General features: G+C 46.0%; 1 protein-coding gene and 1 non-coding gene across 3 annotated transcripts in view; one reads left to right on the top strand and one right to left on the bottom strand.

The window, feature by feature from the left end:
* Positions 1 to 24,781, top strand: part of LOC126215027 (nascent polypeptide-associated complex subunit alpha, muscle-specific form-like) — a 241,824-nt gene that overhangs the window by 154,676 nt on the left and 62,367 nt on the right. For both annotated transcript variants that reach the window (XR_007542076.1, XM_049941653.1), the window contains exons 5-8: positions 416 to 660; positions 6,548 to 6,770; positions 11,992 to 12,209; positions 22,366 to 22,590. Coding sequence is in view for 1 of the 2 variants with exons in the window: in XM_049941653.1 (XP_049797610.1) it covers positions 416 to 660; positions 6,548 to 6,770; positions 11,992 to 12,209; positions 22,366 to 22,590 (911 nt within the window). In the remaining variant the exon portion in view is untranslated. The remainder of the gene's footprint in view (positions 1 to 415; positions 661 to 6,547; positions 6,771 to 11,991; positions 12,210 to 22,365; positions 22,591 to 24,781) is intronic.
* Trnas-cga (transfer RNA serine (anticodon CGA)) lies at positions 11,191 to 11,265 on the bottom strand. Its single transcript has one exon. It is a non-coding gene; the product is annotated as a tRNA-Ser (tRNA).

The following is a 24,781-nucleotide window of genomic DNA, read 5'->3' as shown; positions in this document are numbered from 1 at the left end:
ACTTATTATACCATTCCCAAAATCGAGGACATTGTTTACCGTCTCGCTACAGGAGAAGTGTTGAAAATCGACGTTATCTCTAGTCCCAATTGGACGATGTCTCCTGAAAGATTGAAATTATCAGTGCACCATTTGGATGTATCCACTTTGCATCGCCAGTGCCCCAGCTACCTTCCAGAGTTAGTTGAACTTTATATCTCAGAGCTGTATTTAGTTGGAAATGGAAAAGAGGCGGAGATAATTTCTTTTTATCCCCATTGTAACCACCAGTTCTTTGCAAACTAATAACAAAGCTGTTAATAACATCTACCCTATTTCCACTCAGTTAGTGACAAAGCAGGATTTTTCACTAATTAATATCGCTGCTGTGTATTTGGTGTGGTGGCAGTGCTAACACTGGGCGTGTTCTTTGCAGTGGCGCCGTCCACGCCAGATCCGGAAGTAGCTCCAGCTCCAGCTCCAGTTCCAGAGGTGGGGGCGGGCTCGCCCTACTGGCAGCAGCTGCGCCTCACCGACGCCCCCGACCCGGCGGGCCAGCCGCCCCCGCAGTTCTCCGCCGCCGCCGAGGTGTCGGCCCAGCAGAAGGGCACCCCTCCCGCGGCCGCCTTCCCCAAGAAGGACACCAGGCTCGCCAAGAAGGGCGCGCCAGACAAGACCGCGGTGAGCAGTTGTGGAGGACCCAGCATTCATCCCTGTGGCACACTCCATTTCGTTGTATTTGCATATGTCTTCTTCGCAAGTCTTCTGTGACAGATTCGGTGTGACTCACCACGAATGCCTCTCTTGTGTCAACCTTTTCATGCAAGAGCGCTCCGTGCACCCAACGCCCTCCGTCATTTGTTGGATATTTTCCAATCTCATAATACTGTCTCTTAATAAAACTGCCTCACAAGAAGCAATGAATACAATTCCATTACATTTTTATGAAACACAAGTACACCCTATCATCTCCATCTCATTCCACCTACCCTGCAGATGCACATGTGCATATATGTGTGTTTGTGTCATCACCACCCACTAACCACACATCGTTTTTACTCTCACATTGCAGATACTTTTACTCTGTTTCCTTGCATAACTAAAATCCTACACTCTAGGACAAAAAACCATGACGCACCATCCCATTTTACGAACGAGATGAAATCGGTAGATGTAATCTACATCCGCCAGTGACCTTGGTGCAGTGGTAACATCAGTTTCCGTCAGATCACTGAAGTTAAGCGCTGTTGGATGCGTCACCCTCTGGGTCTGCCGAGCGCTGTTGGCAAATGAGTGCACTCAGCCCTTGTGAGGCCAGTTGAGCACTGAAAAGGAGCGACTGTGGTCACGAAAACTGACAAGAACCAGGAGAGTGGTACGCTAACCACATGCCCCTCCACATGTGCACCCAGTTACGCCTGTCAGCAGAGGATGACATGGTAGTGGGGCGGTATCGGTAGGCCTCAGCGCCCTGTTCAGATGGAGGGATGGACATATACAAACAAGTGATTCCAATTGGGAAAGAAACTGCTTGGTTTATTGAAGAGAAACAGCTTCACGAATTGAGCAACTCGGTGAGGTGTTGGTCCACCTCTGGCCCTTCAGTGATGAGTCCCATTTCGAACTGAGCCCCGACGCCCGGCAAAGACGTCTTGGGAGACGCCCCAGACAGCTGTCGCCCCTCATACGGCCCGACAATCAGGAGTGATGGTTGGGGCGCCATTTGTTTTCACAGCAGGACCCCTTTGGTCGTCATCCGCAGCCCCCTTACACCACAGCGGCACGTCGACGGTATTCTGCGCCCCGTTTTGCTGCCCTTCGTGACAAGCCATCCAGGCGCTTACATTCCAGCAAGATAATGCCCGCCTGGACACTGCAAGAGTGTCTACTGCTTTTGGTCGTGCTTGTTCAAAATGGTTCAAATGGCTCTGAGCACTATGGGACTCAACTGCTGTGGTCATAAGTCCCCTAGAACTTAGAACTACTTAAACTTAACTAACCTAAGGACAGCACACAACACCCAGCCATCACGAGGCAGAGAAAATCCCTGACCCCGCCGGGAATCGAACCCGGGAACCCGGGCGTGGGAAGCGAGAACGCTACCGCACGACCACGAGATGCTGGCAAGGTCGTGCTTGTCAGATACTACTTTGAACACCAAGGTCACCTGTTCTCTCCCGAATTGGGAACGTTTGGAGCGTTATGGGCAGGACCCTACAGCCAGCTCGAAATTTTGACGATCTAACGTGCCAGTTGGACAGAATTGGGCACGCTGTACCTCAAGAGGACATCCAACAACTGCGTCAGTCATTGCCATGCCGAATAACTGCTTGGATAAGGACCAGAGGTGGACCAACGCGTTATTGACTTGCCGGCCGAAGTGGCCGTGCGGTTAAAGGCGCTGCAGTCTGGAACCGCAAGACCGCTACGGTCGCAGGTTCGAATCCTGCCTCGGGCATGGATGTTTGTGATGTCCTTAGGTTAGTTAGGTTTAACTAGTTCTGAGTTCTAGGGGACTAATAACCTCAGCAGTTGAGTCCCATAGTGCTCAGAGCCATTTCGTTATTGACTTGCTCAGTTTCTGAAGCTCTTTATCTTGAATAAATCATTCATTTCTTCTGCAGTTGTATCATTTGTTTGTCTGCACATGTACATCACATGTACCGATTTCTGTCCCATTCGTTTAATTCCTTCGTGATGCGTCGGTCTTTTTTGTTGGAGTGTATCATTACTATCTTACGATATCAACAAGTATAGCTCACAATCTTAGCAACAGGAAGCAGTTAATAGAAACGAGTATTATGAGCCCCCTGTATGTTAATAAGTATATTAAATTTCGACTTCAATATATAATAATGTAAAACTGAAATGTTAACTGTCATTCCTCTAAGTAATTTATTACTGTTTTAACTAGGCAAATGAAAATAACACGAAATTCTACTCCATCACATCATTGTAACATAGGTTAAGTATGCGTCATTTAGGTCACGTAGTACTATGATATTATCAGTCAAAACGTCCTCGGTCCCGGGTTCGAGCGCCGCCACTGTTTAAATTTGGTATAAAAACCACCTGGAATGGCTGCCGAAGACTTTCAGCGTTAGACGTCACCCTCCTTCTGCCAACAACCTTGTCAAAGAGGGCGGAGGAGCGAACAGAGGTTCAGGGCACTTTCTTGTTCTCCGGTAGGGAAACTGTCCCTAAACCGTGGAAAAATCAACAATGATCAACGGCATGAGGATGCAGAAGGCAACAGAAACCACTGCATTTTAAAGACACATAACATATAGCCTGTAACTGAAAAGGTGTCACGACGATCTCTCCATTGGCAAAAGATTCGCGCCTAGTCCCCCATTCGAATCTCTGGGAGGAGACAGTTAAGGGGGAGCTGATCGTGAAAAAGACTGAATTATCAACGAAAGCTGTGGCGTGGAATCGCAGGAATTTGACTGCAGCAGGGAAGCTATGTTACAGAAGAATGTTGGAGATTGGGAGGACTGACAAGGTAAGGCATGAAGACGTTCTCTGCAGAATCGGCGACGAAAGAAAAATATGGAAAACACTGTCAATGAGAAGGAGCAGGATGGTAGGACATCTGTTAAGACATCGGGGAAAGGCTTCCATGGCATTAGAGCTGTAGGGGGTAAAAGTTGTAGTAGAAGACAGAAACTGGAATACACCGAGCAAATTACTGAGGACATAGGTTGCAGGTGCTGCTCCGAGATAAAGAGGTTGGTAGAGGAGAGGAATTCGTGGCGGACCGCATCAACCCAGTGAGAAGACTGATGACACATAAAAAAAATAAACTCTGAAAGTTTTTCACCAATGCAGAAGATGAATGTCATGTGGTCAAACGTAGGTGAAATATCGGAAGACCTTATTTACCTTACTTCTCTCGGCTTTTCTCTCATTAATCCCACCAGAAATGGTTTTCTCGTTAAATCTAACAACTGCTCAAATGGCTCTGAGCACTATGGGACTTAACATCGTTGGTCATCAGTCCCCTAGAACTTAGAACTACTTAAACCTAACTAATCTAAGGACAGCACATAACACCCAGCCATCACGAGGCAGAGAAAATCCCTGACCCCGCCGGGAATCGAACCCGGGAACCCGGGCGCGGGAAGCGAGAACGCTACCACATGACCACGAGCTGCGGACACTCTAACAACTGCGTCGTTGTGTTACTGTTAGTTAAGAGCAAAAGACAATGTAACGCCCATCATGTATGGGCAGTCCTAAAAGAAGAGGCCGTAGCCCCTAAAAGGGTTGAACAATAATTGAAAAAGACGGACTGTTATTAATGAGTATACCCCTAACATAGAAAGTACAGGCACGGATAGTCAACAGCAGCGTTGCAGAAGATTTGAAATGCTTTCAGAACTGTAACAACAACAAAAATTTTCATAGATTTTAAAATTTTATTTTTGTGGGGGGGGGGGGGATTTCACAACCTCAATGTGTAGCAGAACATGGTCCAAATAGGCTGTGTTCTTTTCATTGCCAATTTCAACCGTGGGTCATTTTCAAGTACCTCGATTGAGCTTCCACCTTAGAATATGAAATGAAGCTGGAAGCTTAAGAAATGTGCTTGAAAATAGCTCATGGTTGGAAATGGCCAATTGGAAGGATAATGAAAAGAGGACAGCCTACTTGGACCATGTTCTCATTCTCAAAAGAAAGCTTCATCGATCGTAAAATAACAGTGACAAATCATCCCATTATTCCCCTAAGCCACTGACTCACTGTTCTTTACAAAAAAAAAAAAAAAAAAAACATGCATAACCTCAAATGTTACAGTGCCTCACAGAACAAACGAAATTGTTAAGTACCTCTTCTCGACTTTTAAAAGTCTTCTGCAGCAGGGAAAACATTTTACACCTGCATTGACAAACCACAAAAACTATGTTTTTCACGTATCTTTGTCTCCTGACGAAAACTGTGCTGTACCTCTCCGCGCCCTATATATACTAGCCGTTACCCCTCCACCGTTCCTCTTCTGGTGTCTTTGTTGCGGCCGGCGCCGCGGCTACTGGAGGTGGTGGGGGAAGCGGCGCCTGGGTCTGAACTGTGGTCTGCAGTCTTCCTGCTGCCGCCGTCGGGGGCGGTCCTCGATCTCTGGGACCGCATCTTTCTCTCCACGCTGAGTGCAGGGTTACAAGACTGTGACTAAGTTGAAGGCCGCTGTCTTTATTCATTAGATAGTCCTGTAGTCGGATTTCGATGACCTCCTTAGTAACGCAGTCCCAGAAGTAGGAGGATTGACAGAGTATTTTTGGTTTTTCATAGTCCATAGTATGACCAGTCTTTATATGATGGTCAGCCACGGCTGATTTAGTGGCCTGGCGTAATTCGGTATGGCGCTTGTGTTCGCGGCACCTCTCTTCTACAGTGCGGACTGTCTCCTTAATGTATGATTTTCCGCACTGACAGGGAATTTGATAAACGCCTAGGTCATCTTTCACTTTACCCAGTAGAGTCAAGGTTTTTGCAGGGGTCGGAATACACATTTCACATTGTGTTTCCCGAGGATTCTGCCGATTTTTCTTGAGGTGTTTCCGACAAACGGAATGCGCGCCAACGACTTGTGTTCTTCTGTTCCTTGTTCTCTTGGCGCAGTCTGTCCGAGTGCGTGTCTCATTTGCTTCTGGTTGTACCCATTTTTCCGAAATGTTGTCTCTGGGTGCTGCTGGAAGGCTCCCCTGATCGCAGATCGATAGTGCCCTGTGAACAAGCGTGCGCAAAACACCTTCACGCTGGGAGCTGTGGTGGCAACTGAAGGCATTTAGGTGCAAATCGGTGTTTGTAGGTTTTCTGTATACACTGTGTCCCAGCTTGCCGTCAGGTTTCCGTTTCACCAGGACGTCAAGAAACGGTAGGGCACCATCCTGCTCCACCTCCATCGTGAACTGTATGTTGGGGTGCAGCGAGTTGAGGTGTTCGAGAAATTCCCAGTTCAGACCCAGGTGCCGCTTCCCCCACCACCTCCAGTAACTGCCGCGCCGGCCGCACCAAAGACACCAGGAGAGGAACGGTGGAGGGGGTAACGGCTAGTATATATAGGGCACCGAGAGAAACAGCACAGCATTCGTCAGGAACCACCTGAAGGTGGCAGCGTGTACGTCTGACGAAATATTGTGGAGAAATTACGACGCTACCCGGTCGGATACCCGAGACTATTCAAATTGGAAATACGCCGTGAAAACTTCATATCGCATCTACACTCCAATACTTAACAGAAAATACAAAGTTCTCACTGTTCTTCTAACATCATTTCATCCACTTCTCTCCTAATCATAATAACTCGACAGTGTACTTGTCCTATCTACTCAGTTTCATATATTTATACCCATAGGTCCATAAAAAATTTAGCTTTAACAATCTCTGCCAGACAAATGCTATTGAACAGAGTAACAAGTACTATTAAGGCTACACGGAGAGACTTTCTTTCCTACTTTCCACGCCCTTACCGTTTTCCTTTACTATCCATTGAACCCCTACAGTTTTCCTTACCTCTCCTCTCCTCGCCCACACGGCTAGTGACTGCGCTCCCTCGCGCCTTGCGCAGGGTCTGGACAAGAAGAAGCCGCTGCCACTGGACGCCCTCGCCGGCGAGAGCCGTCCAGCCACGGAGTCCCCAGAGACGCAGACGTCGCCGCCGCCGTCGCCGCCCCCGCTGCCCCCGGAGCTGGACCTGCCGCCGCTGCTGGACATGCCGCCGGTCCCCGCCATGTCCGACCACAACCAGTCGCTGACGGCGGGCTCCGACCCTCCGGGTCCGGGTCGTAGCGGTGAGTGCAGCCCTGACGTCATCACTGTCCACACCTGCTGGTATCTTATCATCGTCATCACGTTCTCCAGTTCTCTGCTCCTCCATATCTACACTCCACCTTCTATTTGGTCATCATGCCAAGTGCCAACTTTCTGTACGGAATGGTACCTGCCTGAAGTACTTACCTGGAAAAATCCACTTACCTCATATTTTATTCTATGGTCCAATGTTGCAGCAATCCTCACTGACTCATGCACTGCGTTGTCCACCCCTATTTGTGTACAGATGCGTTCCACAGAATATACACACGGAGTCCTGGGTCAGTAACCTGTGACCAACTTATTGTTAATCCACGGCCGCAGATAGGTAATCCAATAAACAGGTTTCTAAAGTGGCCTGTTGTTTGCCTTCCTGAACGGTTCGTGTCAGCAACTTCAATTAAATGCATGCACAAGATGACTTTTGGCGTGTCACATAGGTTGCCCTATTGAGCACCTCCAATGTGGGTTCAAGACACCCTATGTACACTGAAATGCCTCCTTTTCGGGAAGTGACGTACGTAGTTTAAGTGGAGTTGACTTCTGAAACCCCGGAGGTACCAACGAATAACCCTCTATCTAGCCGTGGCCCTGGTTCCCACGTTGACATTTGCCCTATTGAGCACCTCCAATGTGGGTTCAAGACACCCTCTGTACACTGAAATGCCTCCTTTTCGGGAAGTGACGTGCGTAGTTTAAGTGGAGTTGACTTCTGAAACCCCGGAGGTACCTACGAATAACCCTCTATCTAGCCGTGGCCCTGGTTCCCACGTTGACATTTTAACATCACTGCATCAACGCGAAACCCAGACGTTGTGCCGCTAACGAAGCGATTGGCTTTAGTGACATCTTTTGCAATAACGACTGCGCGAATCGACGGTACCTCGTAAGGAAAGAAAGAGCAGCAGATGCTGCTGAGGACTCTCCCGCGAGCATTTCCGATGACTTCTTCAGCTCTTATTCGTCATGGCATTCAGGTAGTCCAGGGTGCTGTCGATTGTTGCACACGAATGCGAAATACCTGCATTGTCGTTTCCGCAAAGTGATTTTTACGCCACAATGGCGATCTTCCTACAAGTTGTATCAGATGTGGAGGGTAGAGCGTAGCAGTTTCCGTGGGGTAGCGGTTATAACGTCTGCCCAACACGCGGAAGGTCTCCGGTTCGATTCCGGGCGGAAACACGTTTTCGTCGCACTCAGCAAGACACTTGCTACGATCTTGCAGTTGAAGTTGATGCAATGTTGTTTAAATGTCAACGTGGGAACCAGGGTCACGGCTAGATAGAGGGTTATTCGTAGGTACCTCCGGGGTTTCAGAAGACGACTCCACTTAAATTACCTACGTCACTTCCAGAAAAGGAGGCATATCAGTGTACAGAGGGTGTCTTCAAGTTTCTAACTCACATTAGAGGTGCTCAATAGGGCAACATTTGGGACACGGCAAAAGTCATCTCGTGCATGCATTTAATTCAAGTTGTTGACACGAATCGTTCAGGAAGGCAAACAACAGGCCACTTTAGAAATCTGTTTATTGGATTGCCTATCTGCAGTCGTCGATTAATTCGATGCGACAATATGGAGTGGGTGATTTCTTTACATACGTGGCGGTCAACCTGGTCCCTGCTGCCCACTACTGGGCGTTGCAGCTTTCATGGTGGGCGACAGGCGATTGGGACTTCAAAAATATTTTCATTAGGTTTTCACAAAATTTTGAGATCATGTATTCCGAAGATAATTACACTGACGGAAAAAAAGATCACAGTACCAAAAAACAATTAATGTAATTAAATTTTGGGAATTCATTTGTCTAGGTAACATATTTCAGTAGAAATAATTCAAAAGCCAAGATCACTTTAATGTTGTTTACTGGATAACCGGTTTCAACACACTAAAAGTGCCATCATCGGATCTGAATGTAGCTTAACATTTATAAACCATTTGGATATAACGATACATGAGGCAGAGCAGCTAGTCTGTTGCGGCATTTCTGCGTGCTCGTCGGGGCCTTGTGCGATGTTGGGCATGTGTAGCAATTTCTCTGGTTCTTCGATGTATATGTATCTAATGTATGAAGGGGAAGGTTAACAAAATCCTCGAAAAGAAGTTGACCGATTTACTTCGAAGTTCTTGGCCGAGTTACTGCATATTTCTACATTCAGATGGAGAATGAAGAAGATTAATAAAAACTTAAATGCCTAACAAACGAAATATATCGTGATACACTGATAAAATGGAAATGCCGCGTGGCTAGGGCCTCCCGTCGGGTAGACTGTTCGCCTGGCCGGCCAGTGTGGCCGAGCGGTTCTAGGCGCTACAGTCTGGAGCCGCGCGACCGCTACGGTCGCAGGTTCGAATCCTGTCTCGGGCATGAATGTGTGTGATGTTCTTAGGTTAGTTAGGTTTAAGTAGTTCTAAGTTCTAGGGGACTGATGACCTCAGAAGTTAAGTCGCATAGTGCTCAGAGCCATTTGAACTGTTCGCCTGGTACAACTCTTTCGAGTTGACGCGACTTGCGTGTCGATGGGAATGAAATGACGATGATGAGGACAACACAACACCCAGTTCCTGAGTGGAGAAAATCTCCGACCAAGCCGGGAATAGAACCCAGGTCGTTAGGAATCACATTCCGTCGCACTGACAGCTATTTTCTTTTTTCTCATTTTGTTCTATACTGTTGGTTGCATCCATTCGGGGCGGACGTCCGATGACACACATTCAGGTTCTTTGTTGATCCATACACTCAGTTTTTTTTATTACAGAGGATAGCCAACCCTCTGACTGAACGCGCTGAGCTACCGTGCCAGGGGCGGACGTGATAAACTGATTATAGCTCACATCGCGAGGGTAAATAACAGCGGCAATACCCGTCTTGCAGGTAGTATCACCAGGCGTCACTAGATCGCGGGACGAGCGAAAGATCGAGAGTTTGACAGAAACATCATCGCAAACTCTTACTTATTGATTAGTTGCCGTCGTTACGTATGATATAACCCTCGGAGATATTTCACTCTCTGTTCTGCGGCTATTTTTGTTATTAAATCCACAGTCCCATACGAACACTGACGCAGGTCGAGCATATAGTACCAACAAAAGCCACTAGATCGCCGGCCGGTCAGAAGATCGAACAGAACCCCAGACTTCCCGAACTGTACCGTAAACTTTTCGAACAGTCCGAGTCGTCGTGCTCAAACACAGCTCTGCTTGAAACAGTGAAAACTGAGCTGAAACACCAGAAGACGAATTCACTAAAAACACAGTGAGATAGTTATCGCAAAATGTAACAACAGAAGGCGCAACCAATCATCTCTTCATACACTAGAAGACGTATTCATTCGTCGCATCCCGTTGACACCCAGTGATTGAAATGTTCCCTTCGATTTAAAGCGACTGCAGTTTCCCATGCAGCTTGCATTCGCTACGAGCGTCAACAACGCACAGGGGCAATCACTTTGTGTAACAGATATTAAACATACCGAGCAATGTTCCACGCTGCAGCTAGTACCCTATAAAGAAACACGTCTCGCCTTTTGTAATGTCCCGTGGACCATCATGGATCGTGGTGAATGCATTGCAATTCTTGTCGGTGAATAGAAATGCCATTCCTGTTCGTCTTACTGCGTATTTCTTTCAGTTGCCTTCTGTATTGTACTGTGCTGTACTGTAGCGTACTGTACTACACTGTACAATGTATGGCCCACGTTCCATCGAGCTGTTACTTGGCCGTGACGCATTATGGAAAATTACTTTCGTCCTTAAATTTTGTATGCCAGTTCTGATGGTCTCCACCCTCTTGTTGCCTAGTGATGAACTTACTAAGGTTCGGAGTAATTTAGTAATTTGGCCGGCTGATCATATTTTCACAGCACTTGCCACACTGAAATAGTAAGTGCATCGAGTGGCAGGGACAGTTCTGTTAATAATAAAAATACTCATATTCTTTGTTGCTCTTCTTTGTTGTATGTTAATGGCTCGTTGTTCTCTTCCTTCCTCTGGTTCATCTTTCTGTTATCGACTAGAGGATGATCGAGTAACTACTTCAATAACAATGTGAAATCTGGTGGACTTTTTGCAGAACTACACGTATATTTTTAGTCATTTCACTTCGCAATACATATCAATAAAACACACGTAACTCGTTCTCCATCCTCGCACTTCCGACTCGTACAACCAACTGCTCAAAAGAACAAAGATTTTTCCCTAACAACTTGTAGCAAAGAAATTACTATCATATATCGATCTATTTATGCAAAATAATCTTTGGGACATACATTTCATAAATAAAACATAATTACTTGTCTATCTTTTTTCAGAAGTCCATAATCATCGTTGTAATTACATTAATTATTTATAAAAATTGACATTTAAACATTTTCACATAAGTTCCTTGCAGATTAAAACTTGTTGCCGGACCGAGACTCGAACTCGGGACCTTTGCCTTTCGCGGGCAAGTGCTCTACCAACTGAGCTACCCAAGCACGACTCAGACTGGTCCCGGTGGAGATTCGAGCCCTCCCTCGGGCATGGGTGTGTGTGTTTGTCCTTAGGGTAATTTAGGTTAAGTAGTGTGTAAGCTTAGGGACTGATGACCTCAGCAGTTAAGTCCCATAAGATTTCACCCACAAGCACGACTCACGCCCCGTCCTCACAGCATTACTTCTGCCAGTACCTCGTCTCCTACCTTCCAGACTTTACAGAAACTCTCCTTTCTTTCAGGAGTGCTAGTTCTGAAAGGTTCCCAGGAGAGCTTCTGTAAAGCTCGGAAGGTAGGAGACGAGGTACTGGCAGAAGCTGTGAAGACGGGGGTCAATCGTGCTTGAGTAGCTCAGTTTGTAGAGCACTTGCTCGCGAAAGGCAAAGGTCCCAAGTTCGAGTCTCGGTCCGGCACACAGTTTTAATCTGCCAGGAATTTTCGTACCAGCGCAGACTCCGCTGCAGAGTGAAAATCTCATTCTGGATTTTTACATGGTTTTATAGTAGTGAACCTTGGGTTTTTACGTCTTCACCGCGGTATCGTTCACTTCATATGATCTAAGATCGGGTAGTACATTTATCTCAGTACAAACAGTTTTATTGCGCAGTGTATTCTTTGTAATCCAGCCTGTATGTATTGTTATCTGTAATGATCCTATACCCGTTCCTTGTGGTCCCGCAGAAATTACCTTTACATATGTCGACAAAGAGTGTTGGGCCGCGTGTGTACAGGGAGGCGGCGGATACCCCCGGAGAACGGCCACCCACTGCTGCACTCGGACCTGCCGGCCATCCACTGGACGGAGAGGGCAGAGCCGGGCGCCGCGGCGCACGACGAGGGAGACGACGGGGGGGCGGACCACGAGGTGCTGACGTCGACGCCGCACGCGGAGCTGCCGCCCGAGAGCATCAGCAAGGACGCCATCAGCAAGGGCGCGCCCAGGAAGAAGGTCAGCACTCCTGTCCAGCTGACAGTACGCCCTCGATCTCCTAAACTTCGCCCGAACAGACCATGAAGGCCCAAAGGTACCGACCGGTCACCGTGTCATCCTCAGCCCACAGGCGTCACTGGATGCGGATATGGAGGGACATGTGGTCAGCACACCGCTCTCCCGGCCGTATGTCAGTTTACGAGGCCGGAGACGCCATTTCTCAGTCAAGTAGCTCCTCAGTTTGCCTCACAAGGACTGAGTGCGTCCCGCTTGACTACAGCGCTCGGCAGACCAGATGGTCGCCCATCCAAGTGCTAGTCCAGCCCGACAGCGCTTAACGTCGGTGATCTGACGGGAACCGGTGTTACCACTGCGGCAAGGGCGCTGGCGCCTCCATCTTCTCCTGGGGGTGACTATTTGGCTGTACCTGCATACATACTCTGTCTGGCTCCGCACTGTCAGTGCGGTTGACTTCCATGCGAAAGACACGGGTTCAGTCCCTGGTACTGTCTATGGGAGGACTCAGTCTCGTGGTCCCAACTGGCGAGCTACTTGTAGTAGGGCACCAGGTCTGCTAAACCGATAATGCCAGGGAGAGCTGTTTGGTAACACCCCTCCCCCCCCCCCCAATACCCCTCCAGATAACAATATTGCCAGAGGATGCTCCGATTGGCCCGTCTACGACCAAAATGGCGATGCTTATTATTACACCCAGCCCGTTCCCTGTGAATAATATTTCATTACAAAGCTACTGTTAAATTTCTAAGGCTTGTTGTAGGTTTCTGTTACGAATTTGCCTTTAAAAAATTCTAGTTTTGTAATTGCGTTATATTTTATGGAATATTTGGGGTTTGCAATTTGGCTCCGTTTCATGTTCATGACAGTAAAAGTATATGCTAGTTTTAGCGTTATAAACTAATTTTGTTTTAACTATATATGACAGTACTATCTGTTCTCGAAAGAACAGTTACCACAGATGACCATGCAGCTTAGCTACCATTTCTAGCAAAGCTACATGGTCATCTGTGGTAACTGTTCTTTCGAGAACAGATAGTACTGTCATATATAGTTAAAATATGGCTTCCCTGCCATTGACCTCTTGTGCGAATGCACACGCTATGCCCGAACTCGTACGGGACTTGGTAGATCAATCTGCCACTAGTAATGAGTATGATGGGCAAACATCTATTAGGCGCAATACGAATGTAGTGGTGTGGACATGTTGTGAATGTAGGTCTTACGGGGAGCGTGCTAGTGATAAGTCAGTGCAGGCGCACTATCCTCTGTGCCCTCGGTGGCTCAGATGGATACCGGCACGATAGTGTTCGGTCAGAGGTCTAGCTGCCCTCTGTAATAAAAAAAAACTGAGCTACTAGATCAACAACGAACTGAAATGGGTGTCTTTCGACGTCCGCCCAGAGCAGATACAACGAACAAAAACGAACGAAATGAGATTTAAAAAAAAAAAAAAAAAAAAAAAAGATGGGTAGAGCGTCTGCCATGTAAGCAGGAGATCCTGGGTTCGAGTGCCGGCCGGGGCACACATTTTCAACATGTCCCCATGAAGTACATCAACGGTTTGCAGCTAGAGTGTCCATTTAATTACAATTTTGTTTTTGGGCTATACACTCTCGACAATTACTGGCCCTCTTTTAGTTTTAGCCAATCTGCGTAAACTCTTCTAAATTTTTTCCTGCCACGCTTATGTGGCGTCCCAGTGTATAGTTTCTCTAGACTATTAGTTACGAAGATTTCTGTTTGGATGCTCTATCGTATAACTTTTCCTTTTCTTTTTGTTTCTCAGCGTTCCGACTCTGCTTATTGCCAGTTACGCTCCTCTGTACTATTTCTTCGTCCTATTTCTAAATCTTTCTTACTTAATTGTAGTAAGTTCGCATACTTGAGCCCCATGGCTTTGCTACTGAGCAGGATGCTGCACTAATATTTATACACTTTTTTCCTGTTTAAATGTTTGCAGCTCGCCTATGAGAATTTCTTACTCTACACTGTAATGGTTTTTCATCGATATGTGCATTTGCCGACACGTGGTCTAGGGGTAGCGTCTTTGACTCATAATCAAAACGTCTTCGGTCCCGGGTTCGATCCCCGCCACTGCCTAAATTTTGATAAATAATCAGCATTGGCGGCCGAAGACTTCCGGCATAAGAAGTCAGCCTCATTCTGCCAACGGTCTTGTCAAAGAGGGCGGAGGAGCGGATAGAGGTTCAGGGCACTCTCTTGTTCTAGGGGTGGGAAATCAGCAATGATCAACGACATGAGGATGCAGAAGGCAATGGAAACCACTGCATTAAAGACACGTAACGTGTAACCACAGGACATGTGGCCTGTAATTGAAGAAGTGTCATGATGATCTCTCCATTGGCAAAAGATTCCGGAATAGTTCCCCATTCGGATCTCCGGGAGGGGGCTGCAAAGGGGGAGGTTACCATGAGAAAAAGATTGAATAATCAACGAAAGGATAACGTTCTACGAGTCGGGGCGTGGAATGTCAGAAGCTTGAACGTGGTAGGGAAACTAGAAAATCTGAAAAGGGAAATGCAAAGACTCAATCTAGATATAGTAGCGGTCAGTGAAGTGAAGTGGAAGGAAGACAAGGATTTCTGGTCAGATGAGTATCGGGTAGTAGCGGTCAGTGAAGTGAAGTGGAAGGAAGACAAGGATTTCTGGTCAGATGAGTATCGGGTAATATCAACAGCAGCAGAAAATGGTATAACAGGTGTAGGATTCGTTATGAATAGGAAGGTAGGGCAGAGGGTGTGTTACTGTGAACAGTTCAGTGACCGGGTTGTTCTAATTAGAATCGACAGCAGACCAACACCGGCAACGATAGTTCAGGTATACATGCCGACGTCGCAAGCTGAAGATGAACAGATAGAGAAAGTGTATGAGGATATTGAAAGGGTAATGCAGTATGTAAAGGGGGACGAAATTCTAATAGTCATGGGCGACTGGAATGCAGTTGTAGGGGAAGGAGTAGAAGAAAAGGTTACAGGAGAATATGGGCTTGGGACAGGGAATGAAAGAGGAGAAAGACTAATTGAGTTCTGTAACAAGTTTCAGCTAGTAATAGCGAATACCCTGTTCAAGAATCACAAGAGGAGGAGGTATACTTGGAAAAGGCCGGGAGATACGGGAAGATTTCAATTAGATTACATCATGGTCAGACAGAGATTCCGAAATCAGATACTGGATTGTAAGGCGTACCCAGGAACAGATATAGACTCGGATCACAATATAGTAGTGATGAAGAGTAGGCTGAAGTTCAAGACATTAGTCAGGAAGAATCAATACGCAAAGAAGTGGGATACGGAAGTACTAAGGAATGACGAGATACGTTTGAAGTTCTCTAACGCTATAGATACAGCAATAAGGAATAGCGCAGTAGGCAGTACAATTGAAGAGGAATGGACATCTCTAAAAAGGGCCATCACAGAAGTTGGGAAGGAAAACATAGGTACAAAGAAGGTAGCTGCGAAGAAACCATGGGTAACAGAAGAAATATTTCAGTTGATTGATGAAAGGAGGAAATACAAACATGTTCCGGGGAAATCAGGAATACAGAAATACAAGTCGCTGAGGAATGAAATAAATAGGAAGTGCAGGGAAGCTAAGACGAAATGGCTGCAGGAAAAATGTGAAGACATCGAAAAAGATACGATTGTCGGAAGGACAGACTCAGCATACAGGAAAGTCAAAACAACCGCTTTGGTGACATTAAAAGCAACGGTGGTAACATTAAGAGTGCAACGGGAATTCCACTGTTAAATGCAGAGGAGAGAGCAGATAGGTGGAAAGAATACATTGAAAGCCTCTATGAGGGTGAAGATTTGTCTGATGTGATAGAAGAAGAAACAGGATTTGGAAGAGTATTAGAATCGGAATTTAAAAGGCAGAAGGGATAGATAACATTCCATCAGAATTTCTAAAATCATTGGGGGAAGTGGCAACAAAACGACTATTCACGTTGGTGTGTAGAATTTATGAGTCTGGTGACATACCATCTGACTTTCGGAAAAGCATCATCCACACAATTCCGAAGACGGCAAGAGCTGACAAGTGCGAGAATTATCGCACAATCAGCTTAACAGCTCATGCATCGAAGCTGCTTACAAGAATAATATACAGAAGAATGGAAAAGAAAATTGAGAATGCGTTAGGTGACGATCAGTTTGGCTTTAGGAAAAGTAAAGGGACGAGAGAGGCAATTCTGACGTTACGGCTAATAATGGAAGCAAGGCTAAAGAAAAATCAAGACACTTACATAGGATTTGTCGACCTGGAAAAAGCTTTCGACAATATAAAATGGTTCAAGAATCTGAAAAAAGTAGGGGTAAGCCATAGGGAGAGACGGGTCATATACAATATGTACAACAACCAAGAGGGAATAATTAGAGTGGACGATCAAGAACGAAGTGCTCGTATTAAGAAGGGTGTAAGACAAGGCTGTAGCCTTTCGCCCCTACTCTTCAATCTGTAAATCGCGGAAGCAATGATGGAAATAAAAGAAAGGTTTGGGAGTGGAATTAAAATACAAGGTGAAAGGATATCAATGATACGATTCGCTGATGACATTGCTATCCTGAGTGAAAGTGAAGAAGAATTAAATGATCTGCTGAACGGAATGAACAGTCTAAAGAGTACACAGTATGGTTTGAGATTAAATCGGAGAAAGACGAAGGTAATGAGAAGTAGTAGAAATGAGAACAGCGAGAAACTTAACATCAGGATTGAAGGTCACGAAGTCAATGAAATTAAGGAATTCTGCTACCTAGGCAGTAAATTAACCAATGACGGACGGAGCAAGGAGGACATCAAAAGCAGACTCGCTATGGCAAAAAAGGCATTTCTGGCCAAGAGAAGTCTACTAATATCAAATACCGGCCTTAATTTGAGGAAGAATTTTCTGAGGATGTACGTCTGGAGTACAGCATTGTATGGTAGCGAAACATGGACTGTGGGAAAACCGGAACAGAAGAGAATCGAAGCATTTGAGATGTGGTGCTATAGACGAATGTTGAAAATTAGGTGGACTGACAAGGTAAGGAATGAGGAGGTTCTATGCAGAATCGGAGAGGAAAGGAATATATGGAAAACACTGATAAGGAGAAGGGACAGGATGATAGGACATCTGCTAAGACATGAGGGAATGACTTCCATGGTACTAGAGGGAGCTGTAGAGGGCAAAAACTGTAGAGGAAGACAGAGATTGGAATACGTCAAGCAAATAATTGAGGACGTAGGTTGCAAGTGCTACTCTGAGATGAAGAGGTTAGCACAGGAAAGGAATTCGTGGCGGGCCGCATCAGACCAGTCAGTAGACTGATGACCAAAAAAAAAAAAAAATTGTCGATTATCTTCACTAGCGCCATCACTCGCATCTCATTCTGTCACTGTTGTGTATACACTGTGTGAGAGCGGGTGGGCCAGTGGAAGCTTGTTGCAGGGCCATGTTTACAGTTTACAGGCATGTTTAATGCAATCTTCATTAGCCTATATTGTGTGAACCTGTTCATCTCTACTGATCTCATTCATCACAGACATTAAGGAAAGCCGCACGGGGAAACCGCGCGGTCTCGGGCGCCTTTCCACGGCTCGCGCGGCTCCCGCTGCCGGGGGTTCGAGTCTTTCCTCGGGCATGGATGTGTGTGTGTTGTCCTTAGCGTGAATTAGTTTAAGTTAAAGTAGTGTGTAAGCCGAGGGACCGATGACCTCAGCAGTTTGGGCCCGTGGGAACTTACCACCACCACATTAAGGAAGTAAAATTTCTGAGAATCATTTTGAAAGTTTGCTGGTGTGGAAATTTGAGAAATTTGACAGAGAACGAACGACGCCATCTTGTCACGTCAGTGAGCAGTTTTCAGAAAAATATGCAGATGGGCAAGTACTTGTTTCCCTTTATTACGTGGTCAGTCCTACTAAGGAACGATGGATAAACAGGTAGAGCTACATCCACGGAACCTGCAAATTGTTACTAAATCGTAGAAAAGCAGGAAGTGCCAATACTGTGGCCGAGCGGTTATAGGCGCTACAGTCTGAAACCGCGCGACCGCTACGGTCGCAGGTTCGAATCCTGCCTCGGGCACGGATGTTGTGTGATGTCCTTAGATTAGTTGGGTTTAAATAGTTCTAAGTTCTAGGGGACTGATGACCTCAGAAGTTAAGTCCCATAGTGCTCAGAGCCATTTTTTGCCAATACTGTTTATAATCTCTATATACAAAGTCAAAATTGTGAACTAAATAGTACAAATAAAAGTATTTACATATTTCGCTGGCCGAGGTGGCCGAGCGGTTCTAGGCGCTATAGTCTGGAACCGCGCGACCGCTACGGTCGCAGGTTCGAATCCTGCCTCGGGCATGGATGTGTGTGATGTCCTTAGCTTAGTTAGGTTTAAGTAGCTATAAGTTCTGGGGGACTGATGACTTCAGAAGTTAAGTCCCATAGTGCTCAGAGTCATTCACATATTTCAGGCCACTTAAGAAGCCTTGCAAATAACAAAGGCGAAACGCTTATGGCACAAAAACTATTTCTTATTCAGATGGTCTAAAAATAGGATTATATGCAACTCAGGACGACAGGACTGCAAAAGTTGAAGACGTATCATAGTATTCCATAGTGTGAAGAATGTTCCAATACAACCTTGACAAAAATTAAAATTATTAAAAAGCTTAGTACCCTAAGTTTGCCTAGCCTTCTGATATCGAATTAATTCTTTTGAAAAACTCTGTATTTCTATATAAATACAGGAAAGTGCAGCCATCCACTTTTTTGTAATGTTCCCACAAAATAGTTTTGGAACATTTTTAGGGTCGTCTTCAAATGGGACACATGGCAGTCACACGTTTATTTCCATAGCATAATGCTGGGTACTGGTGCTGTGACAAGAAAGTAGGCAAAGAGGCATTAATCTATCACCGTGGATAATGGTTATATGGTGAACTGTATCGATAAATGACTTCTATTGCGTTTTGCGACAATATCTTTGAAATTTTTATCCGTCTGGCAGGTAGCTTTTCTGTTGTCCAGCGGCTACAGAACACAAATCACAGACCACGCTTTTCACTATGAATGAAAATACATAACGATTGTCAAGATCTGCCAGCATCCAGCACATGACGTACAACTGGTGCATGTTACAAAGAGATATGCTTCACCCAAAGAGGATTGTTTGCTTTTTTTTGTAAGATAAATCGATATGTGGACAAACACTTTGATCTAAACTGATAAATACCAGTTTAGATCTAATATATATATTGTAACACTAGTTTTCGGCATGCGTGTAAATACCAGTTTAGATCATAGTGTTTGTCCACATATCGATTTATCTTACACACAAAAAGCAAACAATCCTCTTTGGGTGAAGCATATCCCTTTGTAACATGCACCAGTTGTACGTCATGTGCTGGATGCTGGGAGATCTTGACAATCGTTACAGTATATAACTTAAAAGTGAACTAATGCGATACTTCTGTTGTTATGTTTGCTTGGTCTGGAATTATCAGCTAATGGCAAGCACAGATACCATTTTGTGCGCACAGAACACAGTAAGCAGACCGGTATCACATTTACACCTACATGGCTATTCTCCAATTCACAATTAAGGTGCCTGCCATGGCGTAAGTCAGACCACTTTTAGGCCATTTGTTCTACAGTTCCACTCTTTAACAACACATGGGAAAAATGAACTTAAATGTTCCAATACGAGCTCTGTTTTCTCTTATTTTATTACGGTGACCGTTTACCCCTTTGTAGGTGCCTGACCGTAGAATATTTTCGCATATACAGCAAAATGTTGGTGATTGAAATTTCGTGAAAAGATCTCGCAGCAACGAAAAACGCCTATGTCTTAATGATTGTCACGCCAACTCGTGTATCATATCCGTGACACTCTCTGTCTCGACCATCCCCGCCTATTTCGCTATAATACAAAACGAGCTGTCCATTGAACTTTTTCGACGTCCTCCGTCAAACCTACGTGGTGAGGATCCCACGCCGCACCGCAATACTTTTAGCAGAGAAGGACAAGCGAGGTGTAGGCAGTCTGTTTAGTAGACCTGTTGCATTTTCTAAGTGTTCTACCTGTAAAGCGCGGTCTTTGGTTTGCCTTCCCCACAACAATATCTTTGTGATTATTCCAATATAAGTTGTTCGTAACTGTAATTGCTAGGCATTTAACTGAACTGACAGCATTTAGATTTGTGTGATTTATCGTGTAATGGAAATTTTATGAATTTTTTAGTGCTCGTGTGGATAACGTCACAGTTTTCCTTATTCCGACATAATTGTCACTTTTCGCGCATACATACATCAAAAAAAGTTTAGCATCACCCCGGTTCCCAGAACTTCTGAAGATAGACGTTGACTGTGGTTATTGTATCACAGATTGTATCGCAGATACCCGCTCAAAGATGTAAACAACCATATATGAGCAGCGCATACTAGATGGAGGTGGTCCAACAGCCGATCAGTTCCAGTCATTCCACCAGAAAGGAGGTAAACAGCTCGTGTTGTCTGTAGTTCAAGCATGCCTAGACGGTCAATATCGCGGTTCGATCGCGTCCGCATTGTTACTTTGTGCCAGGAAGGGCTCTCAACAAGGGAAGTGTCCAGGCGTCTCGGAGTGAACCAAAGCGGTGTGTTCGGACATGGAGGAGATACACAGAGACAGGAACTGTCGAAGACATGCCTCGCTCAGGCCGCCCAAGGGCTAGTACTGCAGTCGATGACCGCTACCAACGGTTTATGGCTCGCAGGAATCCTGACAGCAACGCCACCATGTTGAATAAGGCTTTTCCTGCAGCCACAGGACGTCGTGTTACGACTCAAACTGTGCGCAATAGGCTGCATGATGCGCCGTCCGTGGCGAGGTCCATCTTTGCAACCACCACACCATGCAGCGCGGTACAGATGGGCCCAACAACGTGCCGAATGGACCGCTCAGAATTGGCATCACGTTCTCTTCGGAAATGAGTGTCGCATATGCCTTCAACCAGACGATCGTCGGAGACGTGTTTGGAGACAAACTGGTCAGGCTGTACGCCTTAGACACACTGGCCAGCGAGTGCAGCAAGGTGGAGGTTCCCTGCTATTCTGGAATGGCATAATGTAGGGCCGTCACGGCTGTACGATACGTGAATACCATCCTCGGACCGATAGTGCAACCATATTGGCAGCATATTGTCGAGGCATTCGTCTTCATGGACGACAGTTCGTGCCCCCATTGTGCACATCTTGTGAATGACTTCCTTCAGAATAACGACATCGCTCGACTAGAGTGGCCAGTATGTTTTCCAGACATGAACCCTATCGAACATCCCTGGGATAGATCGAAAAGGACTGTTTATGGACGACGTGACCCACCAACCACTCTGAGGGATCTATGCCAAATCAGCGTTAAGGAGTGGGACAATCTGGACCTACAGTTCCTTGATGAACTTGTGATATTATGCCTGTATACGAATACAGGAATGCATCAATGCAAGAGGAAGTGCTACTGGGTGTTAGATGTACTGGTGCGTGCAGCAATCTGGACCACCACTTCTGAAGGTCTCGCTGTATGGTGGTATAACATGCAATTTGTGGTTTGCATGAGCAGTAAAAAACGCGGAAATGATGTTTATGTTGATCTCTATTCCAATTTTCTGTACAGGTTCCGGAACTCTCGGAACCGAGGCGATGCAAAACCTTTTTTGATGTGTGTATCAAATCTGAATCATTTGTTTTGATCTTCTTATGACTTGAGGGTTATTTTTTTTTACTTTGTAACTCAAGGAGGCTTAGTTATTTAGCTACATACTAGAAGAACATTTCTCTGGTAGGTTGTTGGCAGTTGACATAAATACAGTTAAAATGTAACTGGGGAGGCAGAGGGGGGGGGGCGGAATTTGTTCGAAAATATCAAGTTATATGCCTTTGTTAGCAAGATGCTTTGCCAGAGGGCTCTATTTTGTGATGTTTGACCAAGATGAGTGATAAAACTGTATTTGTTCAGTGTGGTAGAGCGAATTCATACACGTGCACTTTGTACGTTGTTGTGAAGTTTGTATTTCCAATCACGCCACACACTGCTGCCGAGGAAGTATGCCTTGTATAGTGTACTGTGGAATTGCGATCCACCTGATGGCGGATGGTGAAGGAAGTGCTTTGTGTGGGCAGGCGAGTGACGTGAAGGAGGTGCCCGCCTACGCTCGCAAGACGGCGACGCCGCCGCCGACTGGTGGCCCGCCGGCTGCGGGGGTGGAGGGGGCGGAGACCGCCGCCGCCGGGGGGCCCGAGGAGGGCAGCTGGGAGCCGTGGGGGCGGCAGCCCGTCCCCAAGGAGCTGCAGGGGGGCGGAGAGCCCGTCGCCATAGAGCATCACGTGCTCAACGGCCGCAGGAAGGTCAGTTCGCGCGCTGCTCACCGGCGACGTAGCGCTGGCGCACAGTGGCGTGCAGACTATAGGGCGTCAGACAGTGTCAAATGGTGCGGCGTGCCCAAGGCTATTACGAATATAGATGTAAGCTACACCGGTGTCCAAAATTAAACAAACGGAAATTTGGCAAGGCTGTGTTTATTTTTGAGCCGTGGCTGGCTCATGTTATGCGTTGGATTAAACTTGATTGCTACTCTATGTCGAAACAAGGCCCCGGGAGTAGAGAACATTCCATTAGAACTACTGACAGCCTTGGGAGAGCCAGTCCTGAGAAAACTCTACCATCTGGTGAGCAAGATGTATGAGACAGGTGAAATTCTCTCAGACTTTAAAAAGAATATAATAATTGCAATCCCAAAGATGGAGGTGTTGACAGATGTGAAAATTACCGAACTATCAGTTTAATAAGCCACAGCTGCAAAATACTAACACGAATTCTTTACAGACGAATGGAAAAACTGGTAGAAGCCGACCTCGGGGAAGATCAGTTTGGATTCCGTAGAAATGTTGGAACACGTGAGGCAATACGGACCCTACGACTCATCTTAGAAGCTAGATTAAGGAAGGGCAAACCTACGTTTCTAGCATTTGTAGACTTAGAGAAAGCTTTTGACAATGTTGACTGGATACTCTCTTTCAAATTCTGAAGGTGGCAGGGGTAAAATACAGGGAGCGAAAGGCTATTTACAATTTGTACAGAAACCAGATGGCAGTTATAAGAGTCGAGGGACATGAAAGGGAAGCAGGGGTAGGGAAGGGAGCGAGACAGGGTTGTAGCCTCTCCCCGTTGCTATTCAATCTGTATATTGAGCAAGCAATAAAGAAAACGAAAGAAAAGTTCGGAGTAGGTATTAAAATCCATGGAGAAGAAATAAAAACTTTGAGGTTTGCCGATGACATTGTAATTCTGTCAGAAACAGCAAAGGACTTGGAAGAGCAGTTGAACGGAATGGACAGTGTCTTGAAAGGAGGGTATAAGATGAACATCAACAAAAGCGAAACGAGAATAATGGAATGTAGTCGAATAAAGTCGGGTGATGCTGAGGGAATTAGATCAAGAAATGAGACACTTAAAGTAATAAAGGAGTTTGCTATTTGGGGAGCAAAATAACTGATGATGGTCGAATTAGAGAGGATATAAAATGTAGAATGGCAATGGGAAGGAAAGCGTTTCTGAAGAAGAGAAATTTGTTAACATCGAGTATAGATTTAAGTGTCAGGATGTCGGTTCTGAAAGTATTTGTATGGAGTGTAGCCATGTATGGAAGTGAAACATGGCCGATAAATAGTTTAGACAAGAAGAGAATAAAAGCTTTCGAAATGTGGTGCTACAGAAGAATGCTGAAGATTAGATGGGCAGGTCACATAACTAATGAGGAGGTGTTGAATAGGATTGGGGAGAAGAGAAGTTTGTGGCACAACTTGACTAGAAGAAGGGATCGGTTGGTAGGACATGTTCTGAGGCATCAAGGGATCACCAATTTAGTACTGCAGGGCAGAGTGGAGGGTAAAAATCGTAGAGGGAGACCAAGAGATGAGTACACTAAGCAGATTCAGAAGGATGTAGGCTGCAGTAGGTACTGGGAGATGAAGAAGCTTGCACAGGTTAGGGTTGCATGGAGAACTGCATCAAACCAGTCTCAGGACTGAAGGCCACAACAACAACAATGCTACTCTGTGTTTAGTCTCCCGCGGTTATCGCGATTATGCTGTTATCCTCTCTCTCCGCGAGTGGCAGCAGCGGTGTGTATCGATTTTCGCACCTTGTGCTATCTTTGGCCTGGCGCTTATAGTTACCAGCTGTGCTGTGTGCGAGTAGTTGGTCGGTTGGCTTGGAGCAGCGAGGAAATCTCCGCGGCACGTACTTTGGCCGGGGCCGCTGGCGGCGTCCACGCGCGGTCGGAGTGTGAGGTGCTGTTCCCATTGCTACGAGGTCCGTGGCTCACCCATCCTGGACCCGAAATTTGAGTTTTGACTTAATCTACCAGCAAGTCACGACTGTTCACATTGTGTCGTTTGGAGGTCGCTGTTGGGAAACTCCCGCGAGCAAAAATCTGTGTTTACAAGCTGGCAAATTTTAGCCATCCTCTGGTGGAGTTTAACTGTACTTGGTTATTTTGATTTGAAGTGCACCAGCGGATTCTACTGCCTTGCGGCC

The sequence above is a fragment of the Schistocerca nitens genome, chromosome 12 (genome assembly GCF_023898315.1).
Source record: "Schistocerca nitens isolate TAMUIC-IGC-003100 chromosome 12, iqSchNite1.1, whole genome shotgun sequence".
Taxonomy (NCBI): Eukaryota; Metazoa; Arthropoda; class Insecta; order Orthoptera; family Acrididae; genus Schistocerca; species Schistocerca nitens.
This window is presented reverse-complemented; position numbering and strand designations above follow the sequence as displayed.